This window comes from Gekko japonicus, unplaced genomic scaffold (assembly GCF_001447785.1).
Source record: "Gekko japonicus isolate JY-2015 unplaced genomic scaffold, Gekko_japonicus_V1.1 scaffold533, whole genome shotgun sequence".
Taxonomy (NCBI): domain Eukaryota; kingdom Metazoa; phylum Chordata; class Lepidosauria; order Squamata; family Gekkonidae; genus Gekko; species Gekko japonicus.
This window is the reverse complement of record NW_015177023.1, coordinates 609597-636299: the sequence shown is the minus strand read 5'-3', so window position 1 is coordinate 636299 and position 26703 is coordinate 609597. Positions and strand designations below refer to the sequence as shown.

The window sequence follows — 26703 nt, the reverse complement described above, 5'->3', positions numbered from 1 at the left end:
TATTTATTTAATTCAATTTATACCCCGCCCTCCCCGCATGTGCGGGCTCAGGGCGGCTTACAAGAGGCTTATGCCAATATAAAACATATAAAACCATATCAAATCAAATCAATACAATGCTCGCCCTTCCTTCCGCCGGAGCACGGAGACACCCCCGGGAGGTCCAGGAGGTGAGTCCGCAAGCGTGCCGCCATCAACCAGAAGTCCAGTGGGTCACTTATCCATGTGTTATTTGACTCCATTTGGAAACTTTTAGAAAGCAAGCTTTTCCCACTTCCTCACAGCCTTGTGGTGCATATTAGGTTTCCTTTTCTGTAATTTTCCCCAAACCTGTTTAAGCGTAACATTTTGGAAAAGATCACACCAAAGACAGGCTGACCACCCTGTGAGTGGGAAAGTCCAGATTTTCCCAGTACCACACAAATAGCAGCTATTTCCCCACACCAGTCCCTATCAGACCAAGCAGGCAGAGAGACAAGCAGACAAAGTGCTTTGTTTTTTTTGGGGGGGGGGCTTTTACAGTTTTTTAAAATCCGTAATTGACATATTGCTATTGTGGTATACTGATGTGTCAATTACTGGAGAAAAAACTGAGACTCCCCCCTCCACACACACCTTGTGCGGTGTAGAGGGTGATCACTCCAGGGACTGGCGCAGGGCATAAGTGCAGGGCAAGCCACCATCTGGAAGCTCCATGGCTGCTGCACTACATGGGCAGCCACAGTGACACAGGGGCTCTCACAGGAAAGGGAGACCACTGGGAAAGGTCCTTCTATTTGCCCCATGTGTGACTCTTATTAATGCAGGACAAAATGCAACACAAAGCCATTTTTATTCCTATGTACATTCATTCTGGCCCAGTCAGTTTTACATAACTTACAGATTGATTTAAGCCTCCCCCCTAAAAATACCATTAACACTGGAGTAGTTCTGCATGAATCTGTAAGATGACCCTTAAGCAGTAAGTGCAGCTGCAAACTTATCAGCCTAGTCAGTTTGATGACCAGGGTTGGAGCCTTCACTTTAATTAAACCATTGGGGGAAGTTAGCCACAAAATGGAGAAATCCACCTGATCTGGAATGGTAAATTTCTGGGTAGGTTAAGAGGGATTTTGTTTTCTTTGTAATTTTGCTGTTGTAAAATAAGAAAAAAATGCAGTGGAACCCCTTCAATCTTTTTGCAATTCTGCATGGTTGAACATTTGAAATGAGTTTGTGTCTCACCCTCAGGCACTGATTCAGGCTTGATTGGGGCAAAGCAGGCTCCATGTGCTTATTTTTACACACGTCATTTGGAAAGTTATATAGCCAAAGGAACAGAAAAATGTGTTCCTCGCCTGCCAAATTATCAGGTATCCCTCACTTAAACCGGGAGGGCACCCTAATCAACAAGTTGGGTGACCTCCGCACAATGGCAATGTCAGATCAACTTGGGAAAGTGCGGGAACAAATCTAAATACATTTTTTTTTAAAAAAAAAGGAAAGGAAACAACCAACAATCCTTATAATTATCATCATCTGCTGCTTTCCCCTCTTCTGGCAAAGAAACACGCCATCCATTTGCAGAAATCGCCTGCGGAAACGTTACATCAAAACTAATCACAACGATTAAAATCAGCTTTTCTGTGCAAGAGGAGAGTAAAACGCAAGTTGGAGGCTGGAATGAGACTGGTTTTTTTTTTCCACCAAAAGAAATTCGGGGAGGGGGGAGAATTACATTCTATTATATATATATTTGTATGCACGTTGCGAAGGAGATCAATTTTATGCCCGTGCGATCCGTTAATTTAATTTAAGTTTTATTTTGGAGATTGATTTAGACCGGAGGTAGAGACATGAGCTAATTGTATCCTGATCCTTGCCTTGAGGGGTTTTAAAGCCCCTGGAGCAACTATTCTCAGTATTTTGTTCTGTCTACCTTAGCCAAGCTATTGCATTTCTCTCTGGTGTAGCGAAGAGAACAGATCGCTGCTGGGAGAGAGAAATATCGGAAGTGGGGAGGCAAAAAGAGAGAGAGAGAGAGGGACCTGGATAAAGAGAGAGACGCACGCTTTGTGGCTTCGATGTTTCAGGTAAGAGCCGACTGGGTTTGTTATTATTTGCTAAGGAGGGTACGGCTGGGACTCTGGGCGCAACTCGCGTTTACGCATGTGCCAGGCGATGGGTGAGCGCCGTACTCTCCTAGAAACACAGACAAGGAGAGACGCCGAGCTGGCAAATCTCCCACCTCCCGGTTCGCTGGAACTGGGGCGATGGGAGTTTGCAGGGGAGGGCTGGGCTGAAGCCGGAGCGCCGCTACCTCGAACCAGCCCTTCTTCCACCCTGCTGTGGCTCCCGCGCGCGCGCCGTCCAAGCGGCTACTGGTTTGGAAGCGAGGAGCGCCCCCCCCCCCCCCCCCCCCGCCGCATCCCGGCTCTCCGTTCCACGCCGCCCCTTTTCCAGGGGTGCAGCCAATCCCCCCCGTTGCGTGGCGCGGCGCCGCCATGAGCTGCTAATTGTGCAATTAGCCGAGGTGCTGCTGCTGCTGCACGCGCGCGCCGCTGAGCCCGTTTTGCCACGGAGTTCCCGGCGGGCTCGGGGGTGTTTTTGTTGTCTTTCTTTCCGGAGAGAAAGGGCGAGGGCGGAGTGGGTCTGTTCTCTGCGACCTCGCCTAGTCTTGCCCGTCGTCGTCTCTCTCCGCCCCAAATGCCCCAGCTGGCTGCAAGAGAGGCGCCATTGTGTGTGTGTGTGTGTGTGTAGTATGCAAGAGCGCGCGTGTTCAGAGTTTTGCCCTCAGGGCCACTTGGCTTCCCTGTTGTAGGGGAAATCTTTCCAGCTGGCGCAAGCGCACGAAGGAAAAGGATGGCCCCTGGTTTACTCCCCCCTCCATGCTCCCTCTCCTGTTCATTTCTCTCTTCGTTATCCCCACCCCCTTTTGGGCCCCTTCAAAGTTTGGGGCTGTGCTGCTCCCCCTGTTGGTGAAGGTGAAAGCAGCAGGCAACGGCGGGAGCTTTACCCCAAGCAGCCTCTTCGGGCTTCTTCAAGGGCCAGGGCAGCCGCGGCTTTGGCGGCCGGCTGCGGGAAGGCATCCATTCCCCTCCTCCCTTCCGCTCGTGGCCGCCCTCCGCTGACCAGGTTCCTTAAAGGGCCCGCGGGCTTCCTGCTGCTCCGCTCGCCTGCTCTCCAGGGCGCTGCGGGGCTTGCTCGCCGCCGTCCGAGCTGTGTGCCTGGCTCCTTAAAGGGCCAGAGCCCCTTCGTGGAAGCCGCTCTCTTTCTCTCCGGTCTGGGCGAGGGGTCTCGGTAAGCCGCAGCCTGAGCAGCTGGCGGCTCTCTGCCGCGCTTCCCTGTCGCCTCGTTCTCCCGCCACTCTCTTCTCCATTGCGGTTCTGGAAGTCTAGGGAAGAAAAGCAGTTTCGAAATCAGTGGGCAGAGATCCGCCAGTGCTTGTCAAGAGGGCGAAACTTTTTTTGCCCTGGCTGGAGTTCGACGTGTACATGGCAATTCTGCTCCGTCTCGGTGACTCAATTACACTGGAGTTAGGAAATACTTCCGCTGAATATAGTCTGTACGGGTGAGAAAAGATACTTACGGGTGAGGGTGTAGACTTTCCAATTTCCCGGGGGGTGCTGGGGCTGGGCCAGAGGCACTGCTTTGCTAGGAGCAAGGGTGGCTCCCGGGGGAGGCTGAGCACCTTCCTGAAAATTTCGGCGGAGGCTGACGCCCCACCGCCCCCACGAAGATTACACCTACGCAAAAATGCTGGAGTCAACTTCCCCTTCCCCGTCTGTATTGAATGAAGCTGCCTTGCATGGTGTCAGAGTGCTGTTCGCTGACTGGTGGTCACTCTCCATGGTCTCAGTACCTGACCTTGGTATCAGAGAGAGCCTTTAGCTGTGTGCCTGTCATTACATTATTTTGCCCTTCCTACATGGTTCACCTCTCTTTTACTCTCACAACAACCCTGTGAAGTAGGTTTGTTTGAGAGAGGAACTAGCCCATGGCCACCCAGTGAGCTTTGTGGTTGGAATTTGAACCAGGCTACACCCTGACTTGGATGGCCCAGGCTAGCACAATCTTGGACGCTAAGTGGGGTCAGCCCTGGTGAGTACTTGAATGGGAGGCCACCAAGGAAATTTGTGGTTTCTGTAAACTATCTCTGTTAGTCTCTTGCCTTGAAAATCCCACAAGGGATCACCATAAGTCAGCTGCGACGTGGGCACTTCAACACACACACACACACAGGGAGGCCCTGCATGCCACTAAGTGATGGTGAAGTTAGACCATCAGAGGGTGTAGTTTCAAGAAGCTTTGACTGCCCCTCCCCAAGTCTGTGGTTTTAGAAGTTACTTGTTGCATTTGTTTTCCTTCCACAGATTTAATAGTGCTCCCCCAGTCTGAATAGGAATGAGGCTGAGACAGCAACAAAAACAAAGCATGCACGATGGATTCCCGCCCCTTATTTCAAAAATGTGTCACTTAACTGTATGGGACAACTGTAGATTCAGCTGTGATCTAACCTTCGAAGTAGTCATGTGTGGCAATATGATTTTTAGGGATACCATCAGTGAAGCAGCATGTGATCTGAAGTGTGTGTTGCGTTGCAGACTCCACTGAATGTTTCAAAGAATACTCAGGAAGGCCCTCTTGGATAAAGCAGCCAAGGCACTTTACAAGTAAAATGACCTGGGCTGGTCCTGTGTGATTTAAGGCTTGCAGGTAGGATTGCCAGAGAAGGGGAACGTTTCAGGAGGGGAAGGAGCTCTTCAAAGCCGCCATTTCTTCCAGGGGAATGGATCCCTGTAATCTAGAGATCAGTTGTAATTCTGTTGGGACTCCAGGCCGCACCTGGAGGTTGGCAATCTGTCTTGCAGGCCTTCTGCAGGAGTAAGGCGTGTGTGTTCAGAACTGGGGTATTGCAATAAAAATCCCTCAGTTGCAAATGGAGGCTGTTTGAGGAAAACAGAGGAGCAATAAGTCAGGAAGAGTGCCCAATATCCCCTGGCTTTGGCTTCTCTCTCCAGTCTCAGTGGCCCAAAGTAGTGGAACAAAAGTAAATTAGTACAAATAGTGATACAGTCAAAGTGCCCTCCCTCGCACCGCCTCTTCTGAATGAATGCAAACTAGCTGCTGTCAAATAAGACCTGGATTGTTTGCTTTTTCTCTCATTAGCTTACTATTGAAAGAAAGAACAGTTTTAACATCACCATTCTCTAAGAAATGTTCGCCTTCTGGTTTCAATCAACGAAGCTGGCAGACACATACAAGTTTATTTGAGCATACCCTCTGGGTACCAAGCATGCTTGGATTGTTTGAGCAAATTAAAAACGGGGAAAATGGCTTTTACCTTCTCAGCAGTTAGACTCCTTAAGAGTGCTCCTACTCTGAAAGCAGAAAAAAGCAAAAAGATAAATAAAATGAATTGGGGGAGTGAAGAAGGGGATTTCCTACTGTGTCTCAAATATGCTTCCCCCCCTAAAAATGCACAACAAGCATTTGTTTACATACAGGCACTACACAAGAGTAGGTTTCAACTGAGCCCGCACATGGGGATGGCGGGATAAAAGTACAAATAAATAAATAAATAAATAACTTGCACAGCATCACTTGCACACTTACTTGGAAGTGAGTTTCAGTGAACTCAGTGGGATTTACCTTGAGTAAACCTGCATAGATCGTGTCATAAGTAGCTAAATTAAATTCACTGCTATCTAATGCAAAATTTTAGGCCATTTATATCATGCCATATGGTAAGATTTTTGTATGTTGCAGTGAGGTAGGGTTAGTTCACACACTAGGGTGCCAGGTGTCTCTTATTTTGCTTTAAAGCATTATTCCTTACCAAAGGGGAAGGATTTAACTGGAGCTAGGTCTTAGTCCTAGGAATCCTTTCTCGATGGGTAGGCTCAAATAAAAGAAATTGTCTCTAGACGCCTTTCCTTGCAGCTGCACCAACTAGTCCCCAAATAACCAAGTAGAAAACTAACTTATAGGCCTTGCCTTTCTTGATTTTAGAAATTATACACAGATTACAGGGTCATAAGAAAATTAAAGAGGCTGCTATTTCAGAAAATCTCATACCCATGGCCATCACTCAGTGGGAAACAAAATACTGGACCTTGAGCTTTATTAGTAAAATACTGATCTAGCAGATGTACAAGAATCTATTAGGCAAACCCTTTGTGATCTTGGATGTAAAGGTCTGAACACCAGAATTAGGGCATCAGTGACCTTTTCATCATTCATCTATAAAATCGAATCACTGAAACTGATCAAACATAATGCAGGAGCTTTGGAAATGCAGGCGAGTTGGTTTCTGCCCAGTCTCCACTCCGTTTCAAACTGATGCCAATTGAGTTAAACCGCACACTTAGGAGCACATTTAAAACTAATTCACTCTGAGAGACACTTACTGAAATTTGATATCACATATTCAGAACGACTGCAGTGATTTTGGTGTATTAATTATGCCTGAAGCACCGCACAAAATGTTCTAGCACACACTAGAGGTCTCTCTCGTAGCTAAGATGTATCTGTGTTTACAGTTCTTTCTGATCTCAGAGTTTGAATAACTTTTAACCAGGGCTGCAACCTTTAAAAAAATTGCTTCAGTGCTGTTTACACTGTAGTGGGTACAGATTTGTACCTGCACTTATGGATTCAATGCATTTTCATTAAAACAGTGAAAAAACATTGCAGGAGTTTTGTTTTTAACAGTAACGTATGCAAACTGATAAGACTGTTTGCCTACCTCTGAGTCCAGCCATGTATGAGAGATGTTATAACATGTATGCTTTAAAAGCTCTTCACATGGCTCAGGTATCCTTAACAATTTTTTGCTGGGGTTTTTTTTGTTGTTGTTGTTGTTGTGTATACAAACTGTTGGATATCAGGTGGAGGTAAAAAGAAGTTGGGTTTTTAAAAAAGATATTTGTACGTTGATGTGTGAAGTGAAGTGATTCTAAACCTTGTCAGTAATAGTGGACATTTAGCCAAGGGATGGCATTTATTCTAGATTAAAAGGGACGACATAAGCAATGGCAACTGTGTAAGGGCAGTAAGTGCTTCTATTTGGGGGATGTGGGTTTTGTTATTGAAGATTGGAGCGCTTGCAGAAACACAGCCACTGCTAGGTTTGCCAACTTTTAAATGGCTCTTGCTTCTGTGCCTTTCACAAATGCAGGGCCACTCTGCTCGCTGTGGAAAGTTGGGGGTTTGTGCGGCTTTGAATATTGCAGATGTATTTACATTTGTACTCAGCTTAAAAAAACCCACTTCAGCCTAAAAGGCCAAACTATATGTGACATAGGTGAGCCATGCTCAGATTGCCTTTAAAAAATAGCCAAAGGGAAGTGCTCCAATTCAGAGTGGGAGTGTGATGCTAGGCAGGGGAAAGAGACTGATCTCCAGGCAACAGACCAGGCCCACCCTGCTTTTTTTTTTGGGGGGGGGGAGAAATTAGGGGATCCAGTCATGGGTCTCCAAGATAACATCCAAAGAGTGCTTTTTTATAATACTATCCTGAGCAGAGTTACACCCTTCTACATCTGACTTAAATCAATGGGCCACATGTTTGACACCCCTGAGTTAGAGTATTGTCTACTCCAGGGGTGGCCAAAGTGCAGCTCGGGAGCCACATGTGGCTCTTTCACACAGTCTAATGTTAATAAAAAAGCAAATTTGCATATTTCCCAATAAAAACGTGTGTGTAATATTTTTAATGTCTTGCGGCTCTCAAACATCTGACGTTTATTCTATGTGGCTGTTACATTAAGCAAGTTTGGCCACCCCTGGTCTACTCAGTCAGAATGTTATTTCCTCTGACAGGCAGCAGTTCCCTCATTGAGAGAGGTTTCCTCCTTACCTGTTCCTTACCTGTTGCCTTTCAATTGGAGATGATGGGCATTGAACCTATGCTCTGTTACTGAACCACAGCCCTTTACTATCAAATGAATCTACTGAAACTGTAATCTTGAACACATTCTGAGTCTCAGTGAAACAAAAGACTTGGAGATATCTCAGTAATTATGGCCCACTGGGATTGTACTATTGCAGAAGCAAGTGAAGAGCTGCATGCTTGAATGTCCTTCAACATAAAAAATTCTCTTCCTGTGGAAAGCTAGCATTTCAGAACCAAGGCCTCTAGCCCCATTTTCTCCTTGATTTGCTGGTTTTCTTTGTGTGGAGTGGAATTTAATGTGTGGAAATATTCATGTCCTCCATTGCACTCTGAAGTAATATAATCCCTGAGAAGATCATACCATGTGGTATTTCAGGAATCATTTCCAACGGTATGTGGGTTAGGGGATAAAGATGCCACTGGGGTCTTTTTATCAAGGTTGTTCTTGGTTTCTCTTGTTAAGCAGCACTTTTGGCAACTGACTGCATGGGAGTAGAGGCAGACCCAGTCCTTAGGTGCCTGGAGTGTGTGGGTGTGTGTGCATGCATGCACATGAGAGGCACTACATAGAAGAAGAAGAAGAAGAGATTGGATTTATACCCCGCCCTTCACTACCCAAAGGCGTCTCAGAGCACCTTACAAACTCCTTCTCCTTCCCCTCCCCACAACAGACACCCTGTGAGGTAGGTGGGGCTGAGAGAGCGCTGACAGAAGCTGCTCTTTTTCAAGAACAGCTCTTATCAGAACTATGGCTTGCCCAAGGTCATCCAGCCAGGTGCAAGTGGAGGAGTGGGGAATCAAACCCGGCTCTCCCAGATTAGAGTCCGCGCACTTAACCACTACACCAAACTGGCTCTCCAGTTTGATTTCATTGAAAGAGCCCTTTTGTTCTAGGGTGGATATCTTTGAAAGTAACTGTTTTTATACAATGAAGTCTCCCATTCATGAAAAATCTATGCATGAAGAATGGAAAATTTATATTATTATTTAGGGGAAGAAGAAAGGCCTTCTTCCCTTCTCATTCACAAAGGACATGCTACATACATAGTCATCAACAGGATTAAGTTGATTTCAAAATATGAAGGGAAAGAACCTTTCACAGTTATAAATACATTACCTCTTCCTGGCTCTCACTTTCTTTGTTTCCAAACTGCCTATGAGTATATAATCACGGGAAAGTCACTGAGATGGACATTTTTTCATGGCTACCTGAATAAGATTAAAAGCCAGAGAAATGTTCGTTTCTCCTAAATCAACAACTGCCGTTCTCTTGCAATATGTTCCACTCTCCACCCTGCTTTTGGAATGGAAAAAAAAAGGCTATCAGAAAAAAAATTCCTTTGAGATGCTGGCTGCTACTTATTTTGGATGGCTTTTTTGCTGCTGCAGTAGAGCCAAATTGGATGACTTTCTAGGGAGGAAAACAATCCTTCTTTTTACAAACTGATTTATTTTGTAAAGTTTTTTTATTTGAATGTTATGTTGTATGCTAAGTGATATTTTATCTTTGCACTCTGAGTCTCATTCAGTCTTCATGTAACTCAGTTGCTAATATACCAAGAATTAATTTGCCTGTCTCCATTAAAATGCATTATATTCCCTTGTCCTACTTTTCATAGACTATAATCAAATCTTGCCAGTTTGAAAGGAATTCATCTAAAATGCACATTTTATTCTAATTTCATCTTCCTAACTTTGGTGTGCACAAGTACAGAGCATCTACTTTTGTTCTTAAATGCCAAATAAGGAGTAATGAAAACTTGCAGTGATTTAAGAAATGTCTTATGAAGCCCAGTTATAAAAGCTGCTCATACATTTTGCATACAGTGTTCATGTTAATATGAAGCTAGCGTGATCATACTAATTGAATTTTAATTGTGCTTAAAACCAAGGTGCAATTTACAGTATTTTACATTGAACTGTCCCATTCAACCCATCTCATATCAAACTGACCTGAATATTTTAATGCTTATCAAAACTATTGTTAATAAATGTACATTAGGTGAATCCATGGAACTGCAGAGTCTATAGGATTATTATATTTCCTTTTATTTATATTTTCCAAGTTATTTCTCATAAGATTCTACCCAATGAACAAGACATACTCTGCCAAGAATAAATCCAGTGAAGTTAAAAACTTGTCACAAAGTAAGTTCTCTTGAAATAAGTGAAACTCGCTTGCAAGCAAATCTCCTTATTTAAGAACATAAGAACATCATAAGAACATAAGAGACGCCAATGTTGGATCAGGCCAAAGGCCCATCTAGTCTAACACTCTGTCACACAGTGGCCAAAAATACCAGGTGCCATCAGGAGGTCCACCAGTGGGGCCAGGACATTAGAAGCCCTCCCACTGTTGTCCCCCCCAAACACCAAGAAGACAGAGCATCACTTGCCCCAGAGCCCCTATCTATACCTTGTGGCTAATAGCCACTGATGGACCTCTGCTCCATATGCCTATCTAATTCCCTTTTGAAGCCGTCCATGCTTGTAGCCGCCACTACCTCCTGTGGCAGTGAATTCCATGTGTTAATCACTCTTTGGGTGAAGAAGTACTTTTATCTGTTGTAACCCGACTGCTCAGCAATTTCATCGAGTGCCCACGAGTTCTTGTATTGTGAGTAAGGGAGAAAAGTACTTCTTTAGCGGCATTATGATATTGGCTGATCTGTTTACAATACCCTTCCTAATAATCCCCAGCATAGCATTGGCCTTCTTTATTGCAGTCACACACTGTCTCGACATTTTCAGTGAGTTATCCACTACAACTCCAAGATCTCTCTCTTGCTCAGTCTCTGCCAGTTCAGACCCCATCAATGTGTATTTATATTTAGGATTTTTGGCTCCAATGTGCATCACCTTGCACTTGGCCACATTGAACCCCATTTGCCATGTTGACGCCCACTCGCCCATCTTTGACAGATCCCTTTGGAGTGCCTCACAATCCTCACTGGTTTTCACCACCCTGAACAACTTTGTATCATCCGCAAATTTAGCCACTTCACTGCTTACTCCCAACTCCAAATCATTAATGAACAAGTTAAAAAGCAGTGGACCAAGTACTGATCCCTGTGGTACCCCACTGCTTACCCCCCTCCACTGGGAGAACTGCCCATTTATACTCACTCTCTGTTTTCTATTAATTAGCCAGTTTTTGATCCATAAAAGGACTTGTCCTTTTATCCCATGATTTTTGAGCTTACTTATGAGCCTTTGATGAGGAACTTTATCAAAAGCTTTCTGGAAGTCAAGGTAAATAATATCTATTGGATCCCCCTTGTCCACATGTTTGTTCACCCCCTCAAAGAACACTAATAGGTTAGTGAGACAAGATCTTCCCTTACAGAACCCATGTTGAGTCTGCCTCAATAGGTTTTGTTCATCTATGTGCCTACTAATTCTTTCCTTAATAATGGTTTCCACCAATTTACCCGGTATCGACGTCAGACTGACTGGCCTGTAATTTCCCGGATCTCCTCTGGAACCCTTTTTAAAGATGGGAGTGACATTAGCTACCTTCCAGTCCTCAGGAATGGAGGCTGATTTTAAGGAAAGATTACATATTTTTGTCAGGAGATCCACAAGTTCACATTTGAGTTCTTTCAGAACTCTCGGAGGTATGCCATCTGGGCCTGGTGATTTATCAGTTTTTAAGTTGTCTATCAGTTTTAGGACCTCCTCTCTTGTCACCTCAATCTGGCTCAGGTCTTTCAACACCCCTTCTGAAATCACCGGTTCTGGAGTGGGCAAGCACTTCTCATATTCCACAGTGAAGACAGAGGCAAAAAATGCATTTAGGTTCTCAGCCAAATGACTACTTTGGAGGGTGAATTTTCTGGCATTATACTACGCTGAACCCCATCCTCTCCAGGCTCCAGAGTTGGCAACGCTTCTGGAGGGTCCTATAGCTCCTGGGCTGAAGAACACTGATCTGTCCTAGTCTGCTGCCTTGTGTAACCTGGGGACCTAATGCTTTCCATCAGCTACTTCTCCAGCCTTTGCTTGCCGATCTCGAGGATGTCAGTTCCACAGGCATCCTAGGCACAGTGCTTTTGGATTTGGTGTGGGGAAAGTGAGGCTCAAAAATATAATCCCTCCCCTGCAGTCTATTGGACTGCTCCAGAACTTTGCCACCTCATAACCACCTTGGTCCTCTGCACTTTTTACCCTGGCCAATGTCTGTCTAGCTTTTGGAAAAAGGAGTTACAGAAGAAGAAATGAGAAAAAAGAAACAAAAGTTTACATCTCATTCATGACCTCATTAGTTGGCTTTAGGCATTCTGCTGTTCTCAGGCCCGGCCCCCATCTGTCCTGTGGAGATAATAACACAGACCTACTTTAAAAGATTGTTGAACAGATTGCTGAAACCATAGCTGAAGCACATAAAATATTCTGTATAAATGCTATATATTATTATTCCATTCTTCCCACAGTTTAGGCAAATATGTCACACTATACACAGAAGATAAAGTTACTCAGACTAGTTGTAATAATCCCCTTTGTCTTTATAAAAGCTTGAGATGGTTTCTTTAATACATTGGTCTCCCCTTAAAATCAATTGTGCTCAAAATCAATTCAGAAATTCCAGTTGGTGTAGAATGCTGCAGTTCGGCTATTATCAAGCGCTAGATAGAGCACACATATTACTCCCATCCTGCAATCACTCCACTGGCTGCCCATCAGTTACTGGGCTCAATTTAAAGTATGGGCTTTCACGTACAAAGTATTGGCTTTCGCATGGCCTGGGACACTCATATCTGCAAGACTGCCTTTCCCTCTATGAGCCACCACAACAGCTTCGCTGCTGGGTCTTCTGCAGGTGCCAACCTGCAAATGGGCAAAATCAACACCTGCCCATATGTGTGCCTTCGCTGGGGTGGCCCCTGCCTTATGGAATGGCCTGCCTGAGGAAGTCAGGAAGGCTCCCACTCTCCTGGTTTTCCACAAATAGTACAAAGCTGAATTATTCAAGAGGGCCTTTCTACTCAGGCAATAGGGTTGCACTGTACTAAATGATTCATAAAGTTACTTGGATAAATTATTTGGGGCTGCGCTTTGTACTACTGTGCATAGCTTGCTGAAACTAGGATGCTGTAATGTAATTTTTGCATCATTTAATGTGTCATTTTAATACTTTGCTTCTGTTTCTGTTTTTAGACTAATAGTTGGTTCTACAACCCTATTGGATAGTTTATTGAATATCTAATTCTGCCTGTTCTATTTACTCACTCTGTGTAATCTGTTTTGAGTCCAAGTGAGAAAGGTGGACTTTAAATAATGTAATTAAAATAAAGTAATGAAACTATAACGAGGCCTATTAGAACTGTTTCCATTTGTGTCAATGGGAAACACATTTCCTGGCATAATTTTTCTGTTTCTTGCCCAATTGAAAAGAAAAGTCTGGGGGATTATATACCTCACTCAAAAGATCCTCTGCAGACAGATTTTTTTTTTGGGGGGGGAGTATTTTAGAGTAAATTTGAAGTTCTGCTTTTCAAGGATGGCTTGACAACATTGGTGTGTTTCCTTTTTTCCTCCATGTGGCTGAAATGGTGATCTGGTGAGAAGGATTGGTTTTTTTACAGAAATGGACTGCACAGAAGAGGAAAAGTAAATTCTTGGAACTTCTCCCCATCACTTGTCTCCCAGAACTTCAGTATTTTCCACATTATTTCCTAGCTTGCTTGTTACAATGCAAGTCAGCTGGGCTGGGGGGTGGGGAACTCTGAATGCACCAAAATGAGGTGTATCCTAGCTGTGCACTACCATTTCCTGTTAAGAACATAAGAGAAGCCAATGTTGGATCAGGCCAATGGCACATCTAGTCCAACACTTTGTCACACAGTGGCCATAAATACCAGGTGCCATCAGGAGGTCCAGCAGTGGGGCCAGGACACTAGAAGCCCTCCCACTGTTGCCCCCCCCAGCACCAAGAATACAGAGTATCATGTGCCCCAGCTGGAGAGTTCCTATCTATACCTTGTGGCTAATAGCCACTGATGTACTTCTGCTCCATATGCTTATCTAATTCCCTCTTGAAGCCGTCCATGCTTGTAGCTGCCACCACCTCCTGTGGCAGTGAATTCCATGTGTTAATCACTCTTTGGGTGAAGAAGTACTTTTATCTGTTGTAACCCGACTGCTCAGCAATTTCATCGAGTGCCCACGAGTTCTTGTATTGTGAGTAAGGGAGAAAAGTACTTCTTTCTCAACCTGCTCTATCCAATGCATAATCTTATAAACCTCGATCATGTCACCCCTCAGCCGTTGTTTCTCCAAGCTAAAGAGCCCCAAGCATTTTAACCTTTCTTCATAGGGAAAGTGTTCCAACCCTTTTATCATTCTAGTTGCCCTTTTCTGCACTTTTTTCAGTGCTATAATATCCTTTTTGAGGTGTGGTGACCATGAGGTCGCACCATTGAATTATACAGGGGCATTATGATACTAGCTGATTTGTTTTCAGTTCTCTTCCTAATAATCACCAGCATAGCATTGGCCTTTTTTATTGCAGTTGCATACTGTCTAGACATTTTCATTGAGTTATCTACTACGACTCCAAGATCTCTCTATTGGTCAGTCTCTGCCAGTTCGGATGCCATCAGTGTGTATTTATATTCAGGATTTTTGCACAACTGACTGTAAAATAGTTTTCCCTAATATCCAGCCGGTATGTTCCCGCCCTTAATTTAAACCCAGTCTTGCAAGTCCTATCCTGTGTTGCCAACAGGAACAGCTCCCTGCCCTCCTCTAAGTGACAGCCCTTCAAATACTTAAAAGAGAGCAATCATGTCCCCCCTCAACCTCCTTTTCTCAACACTGAACATTCCCAAGTCCCTCAGCCTTTCCTCTTAGGGCTTGGTCTCCAGGCCCCCGATCATCCTCATTGCTCTCCTCTGTACCTGCTCCATCCTGTCCACATCCTTTTTGACATGAGACCTCCAGAACTGCACACAATACTTCAGGTGTGGCCTGACCAATGCAGTGTATGGCGGGACTATGACATCTTGCAATTTGGATGTTATGCCTCTGTAGATACACCCCAAGATCGCATTAGCCATTTTTTGTCGCCACATCACACTGGCTGCTCATATTTAAATTACGGTCCACCTGTACCCCAAGATCTTGTTCACACACACTGCTACCAGTGTTCCCTCTAAGCTGAGTTAGTGTGAGCTAGCTCACAGTTTTTTAGACTCTGGCTCACAAATTTTTGTCTTGGCTGAGGAAGGAGGGCTCCAGAGCAAACTAATTGATGCAGTAGCCAAGTTGCTCGCTCACAACTTTAATGCCAGTTAGCTCACAAAGTAGAACTTTTGCTCACAAGTCTCCACAGCTTAGAGGGAACATTGACTGCTACCCAGAAGTGTATCCCCCAGCCAGTATGCATGTTCTTCAGTTTTGTTACTCAGATGTAGATCTCAGCACTTATCCTTGTTAAATTGCATCTTTTTCACATCCGCCCACTTCCAGTGTGTTCAGATCTTGTTGAATTCTATATCTTCTGGTGTGTTTGCTGCTCCTCCCAATTTGGTGTCATCTGCAAATAAAGTAGACCCTCCACACCCTCATCCAGATCACTGATAAAAATGTTGGAAAGTACCGGGCCCTGAACCGAGCCCTGTGGCACTCCACTGGACACGTCCCTCCATTCCAATGAAATGCCATTGACAACTACTCTTTTAGTGCAGTTTTCCAACCAGTTCCCTATCCACTTAACTATTCTAGAGTCCAGTCCACAGTCCTCTAGTTTACCCATCAGAACATCATGGGGAAAGGGTGTGGCTGCATGCATTAATGCTTTACCACAAAAATAAAAATACATCAAGACTGTGATCTCTGAAACAGGATCCTCATTACTGACCTTTGATGTAAAGAAAGAATTTAGGTCCTTCTTCACCCCAGATTGCTCATGTTTTTTCCTTCCTTTTATTATTGTTCTTAGCTATTTATGAGCTTTAGGTGGTGAGGGGGAGGTAACAGAAAACTTTTAAATGAACTGATTGCTCTTCCCTGTCCATTTGTAGTATGCCAGGCCCATCTCCCAGCAGCAGAGAGCATAACACCTTTGACTCCCCTATACCTCCTGGCTATGCCAGGTCCCAAGGAGGCCAGGCTGGCTGCTACCAGGGCCAGAGCCTTTTTGGTGGCGGCTCTTACCTGGTGGAATGAGCTCCCGGAGGAGATCCGGTCCCTGCAGGACCTCCCACAGTTCCGCAGGGCCTGCAAGACGGAGCTCTTCCGCCAGGCGTTTGAGTAGGAACCGCCACTACTGTACCATCATTATGATCTGGCCCTGGAAGAAAGATCGATAGCGCTAAGCGGATCAGATGGCACTGAGTGGATATAACAGCGTTAATATGCCATCTTTATGGTAATTTAATTTGAACATCGAGAGCACTTAATAATGTTGAAATCTGTTGATTGATTTTAAATGTTTTTAATTGTTTTATGTGAGGCTTGTGCCTGATTGTGAGCCGCCCTGAGCCTGTGCGGCGGGGAGGGCAGGCTATAAACTGAATTTATAAATAAATAAAAAATAAATAAAATAGGTGCAGTGCCTTGCTGTCATGGGGGGAGGGGGGGAGGAGGTGTAGCCTGGCTAATCTCTGCCTGTGTCCCTCCTCCATCTCCAAAGTGGAGGGCAGACCGAATCTGTACCTCAGACTCTTGCCTGACCCCAGCCACGCATTTTTTTTGCTTACCAGCCAGTGAGAACAAGCAAAACTATGTCCAACACTGCCTTGAATAGTGAAATATAGTTGCTCACATAGACAGGCCTCATACTTACATCGGATTTTTAAATCTCCCAAGACCACTGATGGTGCAAAAAATGATGGAAAGTGGAAAACTGGCCTGGAACAGCAATAGGAACAATCCTGTTTAGCAGGAACCTTTTGTGATAGTGTGTCACATACATATATGCATATACATGCTGAGTTACTCTCTCTTCCTGTTGTTCTTCCCACTTACCCACAGGAAACTGAACCAGTGAGGTACCAGACTAACTGGGTTTAGAAATATATACCTTACTTTTCTCCCCATTGTTAGCCGAATCGCTTTATTTACGGCAATTTATAAATGGGTCCTTGCCAACTATACCAAGGTCCTGTTCCCACCAAGGGTTACCAGAGAAGGATTCGAGGCTGGTGTTAAAATAAATGTCTTTTACTTAAGAAAATATATCACATAAAACAATACTGATACACTCACACATTCAATCAAGTTCCTCAGAAATACAGTATTAAAATAAGCATGGTTGCATTAGCAGGTGGGGGTGATAATGGGTGGTACTTATCTGTCTTCGCAGCTTGGTTGTTCCAATGAAGAATGGGTGGGAAGAAATAGAAATCTAGGGGAAATTCACACACGGCTAGAACCAGCCAGAACGTGTGGATCTCTTGACTGCAGATCAAGAGATCAAAGTAGAGGCAAGGGTTTAGGGATAGCAAGTGGGACTCAAGAGGAGTATAAAGCAGACAGGGGTTGTTGCGGGGGTTGCTAGCTAGGAAGGGCCAGGTGAATGGTCCTTACCTTTTATAGTGGATCCATTAGGTGGGAGGTAACTGTTCCAACCCGTGGACCCACCTACCTGTTAGTCCATCCCAAAACTAATCCTATTGGTTGCCTATAGGAGTGGGAGGTTACCTTTCAGGAGTGGCCAATATTGTAATCTAAAACCTTACTCAAAGAAGGGCATCTGGGCAGGTGTGAAAACCTCGGCGTCAGGATGCTTCATTGTAGTGTAGATGAAGCTGGCGGTACCTATTTATCTACTTGCAATTTCTTGCTTTCGAACTGCTAGGTTGGCAGGAGCTGGAACTAGAGACGGGAGCTCACTCCGTCATGTGGCACCCGGGTCTCGAACTGCTGAACTACTGACCTTCCACAGCCTGCAGTTCAGCGTCTTAACCACTTGAGCCACCGCAGCTCATACATGACCACAAATGATTCAGCAATGGGGGCTGTCTCGGCTCAAGTTGTTGTTTCTTACTGCTCACAATAATGGAGGTGTGTGCTTCTTCACCAGGCTGGCAACTGTGTAACTGAAACCTTATTCACATGTAAGGCTTGTGCAGGCACCTTCTATGTGTTGTATCACAACGGGTGACTTGGAATGTACAGTTCTCTGAGCCTATGTGTGTGCACAGTCCATTGTGTGTAGCAATAAATATAAGTCCATAAAGCAAATATCAAGTTCATTCTCTAACACCATTGGGGACCCAAAGTGGCTTACATCTTTCTCCTCTCCACCATTGTATCCTGACTGGATCGAGCCAGCTTTCTGTGGTGGCAAAAGGAGGAGCAGATCTCTTTTGAGAATCAAAAAGGCTATGCTGGGGATCTATGGGGACAAATGGGGCCTAATAAGGAGGGGAATTAGGTGAGTGAAAAAGCTGCTGGTGCTGAAACATTGTTAGGTCATAAATTTTTATGCTTGGTGTAGTGGTTTGGTATAGTTTGGAGCCAGTTTGGTGTAGTGGTTAGAAGCACAGACTCTAATCTGAGAGAACCGGGTTTGATTCCCCGCTTCTCCACATGCAGCTGCTGGTGTGACCTTGGGTCAGTCACAAGTTCTTTCAGAGCTGTTCTCTCAAGGGCAGTTCTGTCAGAGCTCTCTCAGCCCCACCTACCTCACAAGCAATGTTCCCTCTAAGCTGTGGAGTCTTCTGAGCAAAAATTCTACTTTGTGAGCTCCTGGCATTAAAGTTGTGAGCGAGCGATTTGGCTACTGCATAAATTAGTTTGCTTTGGAGCCATCCTTCCTGAGCAAAGACAAAAACATGTGAGTCAGAGGCTAAAAAACTGTGAGCTAACTCACACTAACTCAGCTTAGAGGGAACACTGCTCACAAGGTGTCTGTTGTGGGGAGGGGAAGGGAAAGGAGATTGTAAGCCACTCTGAGGCTCCTTTGGGTAGTGAAGGGCAGGGTATAAATCCAATCTCTTCTTCTTTGTCTGTATGTGATTGTTGGATATAGATCTTGTTCAGATTCAGAGTTTTTACAGTATCAAAAAATGGGCATAATTGGGGCTGGGTCTTGATTAGTTAAGCTCCAATTGCATATTGCTGTCCAAACTGTGAGTTATCTCAAGGAACTATGGCCAACCCGTAGCTCCAGGACTATACCTACTGTACAAAATGAGATACATGCTATGAATCTAAAATGTAAGTAGCTTTAAAAAGAAAGGATTTGTTTGAACTATCGAGCGATAGAGGCCAAGAGGAGTTTAGATCTCCACATCAGCTCCCTTCTGGCATATTGCCAAATCCTTTCACTCAGGAGTCTTTCACGATAGGTGAAGCTGCTGGGTGTGTGTGTGTAAAACCTTAGCTGCAGATCAATGGATTCTCTCAGATTTTCAAACTTTAGAAATAGGCGTTCTCTTTGGGCATCTTGCCTCAAAGTGTTTGAGTGAATATTTTATGAATTTAGAATGCACTTCATTTGCTCTTTCAACCAAGTAGTTATCTCTCTCATACACACATATACCTAATTCTTTAAAATGTTTTTTTGACATAAAGGTTAAAAAAAGGCATCTGTTATAGAAAGTGAGATTCCCCACCCCAAGCCCTGACTTGGAGTCAAGGGTTAGTTTTTCATGAAATATACATTTGTAAAGCTACCTATTGAAAAAGGCTTTGAAGTGTATGCCATTTAAATATACAATTTCCTTGCAAACATACATAGTCCAAAGGAGGAGGAATGAAATACACTTATTTTGGTACAGATTTTGTACATTAATTGTACTAAAATTCATGATGAGCTGTGTAAATCTTGATGCCTATACATATATCCTTTCTGTGAAGGAACTGCGGAATCAAGTCTTTGAAACTTTACATACGCAAGTGCTGTCAAGTCACAACCCCAACAAGTGGCTTTCAAGGCAAATGAGAAACAGAGATGGTTTGGCATTACCTTCCTCTGCAGAGTCTTCTTTTGTGGTCTCGCATCCAAATATCAACCCAGCTTAGCTTCTGAGATCTAAGAATATTGGGCTATACCATGTCACCTTGCCTCATTTTGAAACTGTTCCACCTGGCAAATTATCTACCTTCTATGTACTCTGATAGTAGGGATGCCAGCCTACAGGTGGGACCTGGGGATTCCCTGGAATTTCAGCTCTTCTCCAGATCACAGAGATCAGTTTCCCTGGAGAAAATGGATGTTGTGAAGGGTGAATTCTATGGTGTTGTACCTCACTGAGATCATAGAATCCACCCTTCACAACATCCATTTCAGGGATGTTTACATTGGTATTGTAGATAGTGTGAACCGATTTGTAACTCTGATACAGTGACTTTATTTGTGACCCATGCTGTAGGTATTCTACTGATGTAACAACTGAGAATGCCGTATATAGAAGGGTTGTTGCTAGCTTACTATGGGTTAGTTCCACAGTCCCTTTTCCATGAGCACAAGGAAACCTCAATTTGTGCAAAGTGAGAGCAATTTTTGCCTCTTCCCATTGCATCACAGTCTGTTATGGAGGGTTCCCCAATGCCAGTGGGGAAAGGGAGGCAAGAAGGATCTGTTCTGTAAACCTCAAACTCCTAGGTAACATGTCCTTAACTCTTTCACTGCCACAGTTGACTTTAGTCAAAAAAATTTTGTAAATGTCCTTATATGCTGTGTTGGACTTTAATCTGTGTTGTTAAAAAAAGTTTTCTTTAGCATGGTCATGGTGAGTGACTAAAGTTTAAAAGTTTGGTTTGAAGGTGTCATCAGATATCACATTTGTTTTAATCTCATAGCATGAGAGTTTCACTTCTGTAGAGTATAAACACAACAAGGCTGAGGGGTACCATTGTTGGGCTATGTTTAGGGCATCAGTTCACCTTAAGCCCTGATTATTCAGCTATGTGAGCCCTTAACTGTCATCACAAGTCTAGATGCTGGTTTGATGCTGTGAAAGCCAGGCTTTAAAGTAATATAAATGGTAACAGCCCAAGACAAGTAATAAACCGGAAAACAGGCTGATACTCAGCGCTTAGGATGAAATAAAATACAATTTCTCTACTGTATTTAACAATGTTATTTTATAATAGCTAATAACACTTCCACATTGTTACATATTCTTTCTTGCATAAACACACGAAAAGTACAGAAAAAAGAAGTAGGTTGACGAAACTCCCCGGAGTTGATTCCCATTTCGTTCACAACTTCATCTGAACACACTGAAGCACCGCGGTAGTCTGTCTTGAAAACCTACTATTCATAGTGCCTTCACATGATATTCCATGCCATGATTTCAACTACTAGAATGTATCCTCATCCATTTTATTGGAGAATCCTGTCCCGGGCTTTAATCAGAAGTTTACTCTAAGTAACTCTATCCAAAATAATTGTAGGAATCAAATGTGAAAAAGAACAGATTAGAGTTCAGTCCAGATTTTGTTTCCTTAAACTCTTAGGTATTTTAGAAACTTCCTGGCCTCTCCCCTTTCCCTCTGCTCTTAGAAACATATTCAAGCAGTTTTGCTCTAAAAAGCCAAAAAAGGGGACAATGTCATGAATACTCTCTATCTGAAGAAAAAGCCAATGTAATATAATATATTATATAATATTTTTATTATCTATATATCTATTATATTATATATCTATTATACTATATATATGTTTAGCCTGGAGAGGAGATGACTGAGAGGTGATATGATCACCATCTTCAAGTACTTGAAGGGCTGCCATCTAGATGATGGTGCGGAGTTGTTTTCTGTTGTCCCAGAAGGTCGGACCAGAACCAACGGGCTGAAATTAAATCAGAAGAGTTTTCGGCTAAACATTAGGAAAAACTTCCTGACAGTTAGAGTGGTTCCTCAGTGAAACAGGCTTCCTCGAGAGGTGGTGGGCTCGCCTTCTTTGGAGGTTTTTAAGCAGAGGCTAGATGGCCATCGGACAGCAATGCAGATTCTGTGAACTTTTGTATGTGGATTGGCTGTTGAAATTCTAACCTTATCTGTAGTGTCAGATGTAGAGCCTTTTGTGTTTTTCAGGACAGGAAACCATGCCCTATTTATTTTTACTCTTTTCTTTCCTGTTAAAATTGTGTTTATGTTTATGAATTTCAGTGGCTTCCCTGTGTAATTTGACATGGTAATTGGAAGTGTTGTCCAGACTTTCAGTGTCTTGGAACAAAATACTGTTCCAAAATACTTGGAAGAAAATACTCCTTGGGAAACAGGAAACCTCCTCAGGAAACAATCCATAAACAAAAGAACCTACTCAGGAAAGCTCCTCCATTAGCATGTTCATAAGCTGTGGAACTCCTACAAGATAATGACTCAGCCCTACCCCACCTTCTGGAGTAAATATATATTACCTGCCTACCATTTTCTTCTCACCTTGACACAGAGAGTACTCCATCTTTCTGTGTTATACCTCTGAGGATGCCAGTCACAGTTACTGGTGAAATGTCAGGTTCTACAGTGCCAAGACCACGGCCGCAGAACCCGGAAAATCTACATCAACTAGTGAACTATAAAATCTTGGAACCCTTTGGACAGATCGCATATTAAAAAGGTGGGTGAACAAATCCCAACCATATAAAACTATTGACTAATTTTTTGAACAGATGAGGGGGAAAGTAGGCTGTCTGGTGGATAAGTGAAATGTAGCCCAACAAACACTTTGAACTTGGGGGAGGGGAAAAGAAGGAAAGAAGAGGAGGAAATTAAAATCCTTAGACTCAGCATGGGACTACTTAAACTCTAGCATAATGAGTTGCAGAAGGAATGCACCCCGCTAAATCAACAACATGGTAGGAAAGGAAGACCCAAATGAACTGAGCAAGAAATTTTCAGGAAATGGAAATTCAGATTTGGTGCAATCAGTTAAAAAGAGGCAGAAAGGGGGGCAAAAATGATGCTCAAAGGATATTTGTGTCTACAATGGTCAGCAAAGAAGAACCACATTATTAACATTTTTTTAAAAGTTTATTTTTTAACAGGTTTTTCAAAACATTACATATTTCATCATATTAGCTTTTCACATTTTTAGAGTTATCAGTCCATAGTTTATGTCATAATACATCTGGGAAGGCACTCCCTCCCATAAAATTCAAAATTAATCTGTATGACGTTCTATCCAGTCATATACCTTAGACCACCTTCGAACTTGATATTTTTGGTCTTTATTTTGCAATATTTGGCTCAAATTATCCATTTGAGCTAATTCCATAAGTTTAGTAATTAGGTCCTCTTTTGAGGGTAATTTATCAGTTTTCCAATTTTTCGCCACTCCAAATTATTAACATTGATATGCACAAAAGCTGATCTTTTGTATCCTGTATTTGCTCACATAATCTCTCTTTCACCAAAGAGCTCAGGGGCAGCATACATGGTTCTTTCCTCCTCTGGCATACCCTCAAAGCCCCTGAGGCTGCTTAGGCTGAGAGAGAGTGAGAAGGAGATTGGGCCAAGATCACTCAGTAAAGTTTAATGGCAGAGTGGAGATTTGAACCAGGGTCACTCCAGCACTAATCACTATGCCACATTAGCTGTCTGGTGACCATGGCCAAGCTGAGAAGTACTAAGCAACAGGCCCGTAGCCAGGATTTCCTTTTTCAGGGGGCGTTTAAATTTTAGGGGGCACCAAGTCGATTAAATTAAAGTTAAAGCTTCCTCGGCTTGGACCCCACCCCCCTGCCGACTCACTCATTTACTGATTTCAAAGGGAAGCTTCCCAATGCGCCCCTAGCTGGATGGGGTTAGGTCTTCCTACGGCTCTCTTGGCCGGTGCTCCACCAGCAGGCAGGCAGGGCGGACACCTTCCCCAGAGACGGAGGGCGGCTGAAATCCGACAGGCATGCTGGAAAAGCAGGCGGTGTCTTCTCTCCTGCTGCTGCTGCTCTTTCTTTTTTCTCTGGGTCAACTGGCTGCAAGCCCAGCCTCCCATACCAGCATGCAGTGCACCAACTGCCCACTGCTCTCCCGTTTACAGGGGCCGGGTAGGAAAGGCAGGCAGGCAGGCGGCAAGGCAAGGCGGTGGAAGAACATGCTGGTGCGCTCACCCACTCAGAGAGCTGCCAGCCAGCCAAGGCGAGCACAGCTGATGCCAGCTCAGGACCCACAGCCCCTCTTCCCCCAACCACAAGCCTGGGATGGAGCTGGCGGGGCTGCTGACAGGCAGAGCAGTCACTTCAAACAAGCCCCACTTGGGGAAGGGTCAGCGGCAGCCCAGGGGGGAGGTACTCCGGGAGTCTGGAATGCAAGGAAACCCGTGGGGCCTTGAAAGGAAGTCAGGGGGCCAGGGGGCGAAATGCCACAGTGTAGCTACAGGCCTGCTAGGCAGCTTTGTTGGCCTAGAAGAATAGCATTGTTGCAGCCTGATGTTGCTCTTCCCTCTTTATTTGATGCAGAGCTCCATCCCCTTCCTTCAGTGTGTGCCTCTCCAGTCATTACATGTTCCCTTCTCCCTCGCTATGCTCAGGTGTAGGGCCTTATTTATGGCAGGAACTTTCAGTGAGTACCCTGCAGTTCATAAGGGCCCAGGAAGGCATCTGACAGGAGGAGCTGCCTGCTTGCTGTCTTCATGGCAGGGCTGTGCCTTTCCTTGTTCTTCTGTGACTAGGGGTTTGGAAGGCTCTACATTCTCCTGCTTTTTGGCTGTTGCATAAGCATTGTCTGAGCAACTGCTAGTGGCAGTCTGAAGAACAACCCACTGAGAACCAGTAGTGAACTGTGAAGCAATAGTGGCTTACAGTCCATCATTTGAAAATTACTGGACTAAAAATACTATGTATAAGGACCAGACAGCAGTGATTATTCTTGAATATCCTTTGGACTTTCCCCCAAAACATGGTACGGGATCCAAAGAAAAATAATTTCTTTCATAATAGAGCATCTTTTTTATTTTTTCAATGGTCCCTGCTGGAAAAGAGGAGTCCAACTATTTCTCATAGATTGACCTTGCCCAATATGATGTATGAATGAAAAATTGCCTAAATAACAGGCAGGACAAGTTATATTCTGATTGGTAGTATTTGAAAACTTGTTTGCTTTTGCTTTCCAAGCAAGTATTTTCCATCACCACCACCCCTCACACACAGCAACAATTGCCCTGGGTGTACATGCCTTCAGAAATGGAACTCTTGATAACTACCAACACACCTGTGCAATTCATCTTTCAAACAGCCCACTTTGTAGGGGCAGAGAACCAGGAGTTAGCAAATAATTTTGTCCACATTTTAATCTTTGGGGAAGCAGGACAACTGATCAAATGAACAGGGAAGTATAAATCAGGTAGATGTATTTGAGTTTAGCAAACAAACAGAAATGCAGAATACACTGTCAATATAAGCCTCTTAACTGGATTGTTGTTTATGGAGGATTCTTTTACTGAACAGAATGGCAAATTTCAAGAGGTTCACAAAATACTATTAGCTGCTGATGTGGAAGGGTACAAAATCTGGGACTACTGTTGAAGAGGCAAAGGGGCAAACTGGCAGAAGGTAAAGAGTAGTGTGAGTTTGTACATAAATAAATTCCAATGCCCCTGTAGCCATTGGTACCTCTGGATCAAAAATCCAGGGGAAATCCAACAGAGATCAAATGGTATTTGCTTTTTTCTTGTTTAAATAGCATTGATTATAATCCAGCACATAATTAGGCACACTTACAGAAAGATGTCCCAGTGAACAAAGTAGAGCATATTTCAAGTGGATATTCATAGTGTTGGGCTAAATGTCTTATAAATGTTACTGCCACAATAATTGTGTAGGTTATAATTTATATAGTTTTGTTCACTCATATTTAATGGAGAATCCAGATGATTCCCCCTTCCAATTATTTTCAGGCCTGATTTGTGGTGATTTTTAAAACTTAAAACACAATCGCACAAAATGCTATTGGAATTTCTCAAGGCTACTGTTCCTGCCCTCCTGCTTCAGCCTTAATTGATTACATCCTGTTCTCTGGGTACCGGCCACAGCATTCATAATTAATCATTAATTATCAATTCTTGTTGGGAGAGAGATTAAGTACTGTTGTTCACTTTGTAGCCAATTGCACAAGTACAATAATAAATTAAATAAACTATAATGGCCAATTCTTTGATTTCAGAGACAAACACGGTAATTAAGCCTGTCACCTAAGCAAGAGTGGCTAATTATTTATTGATTCACAAATGCCATGTAAACAATACATAAATAAAGTAAATTAAGGTGCTTCTGCCTATGAACCTCCAGTTTCAATTCTTCTTGGCGCTGACTGTAGGAAAGCATACTTAAGTCTTAAGCTAGTTTAATTGTGTGTTGGGTTGTACCCAGTGTGTTTTAAATATCTACACACACAATAACAGAATGGATAAAAAAGTGATTTCTCAAGTTCCCACATTCCATTTTCAGTGGAGGGAATGGTTCCTATAAGCCTGATGGAGGGAATGGTTCTCATAACCTTCCCGTTCCTCCAGCAGCTCCCAGGAAATCCTCTGTGGGGGATGCTCATAAATAAAATGCACTGTGGCATGGGAGCCTGCAATAAGGACAGGGAATCAGGTGAAATCGCCCACCATCCTCTAGTGCAAACAGAAAGTATGCAGTACCTTTTACCTTTTAAGACATTTTCTAAGTTATGACATAGTCTTTTGAGTACACAGGCAGACAGTTTTACCTCTTGCCCTTTGAAGTATTGCTTGTTGTTTTATATTGCTCTCCATTTATTTGCAAATAAACATGTTCTTTAGAATTAATAGAAAATCTGAAAGTCAAAGGTTCAAGTCTGGTTCATATAAGGAGAGGATTAGTGAGATCAGTTCCATCCCTCTTCTCATTCCAGCTGGGCAGCCGTACCCTGGCCATGTTTGCTCAGAAGTAAACCTCATTGTGGTCAAT

The 26703-nt window shown here is 43.7% G+C and overlaps 1 protein-coding gene across 2 annotated transcripts in view; it reads left to right on the top strand.

The window, feature by feature from the left end:
• Positions 1-1958: 1958 nt before the first annotated feature.
• KCTD1 (potassium channel tetramerization domain containing 1) overlaps positions 1959-26703 on the top strand; it is a 127603-nt gene continuing 102858 nt past the window's right edge. Inside the window, exon 1 of one of the 2 annotated variants that reach the window (XM_015427807.1) lies at positions 1959-2072. In XM_015427807.1, the coding sequence (XP_015283293.1) occupies positions 2064-2072 (9 nt within the window). In that variant the 5' untranslated portion in view covers positions 1959-2063. The remainder of the gene's footprint in view (positions 2073-26703) is intronic. The other variant, XM_015427803.1, reaches the window with a different exon arrangement.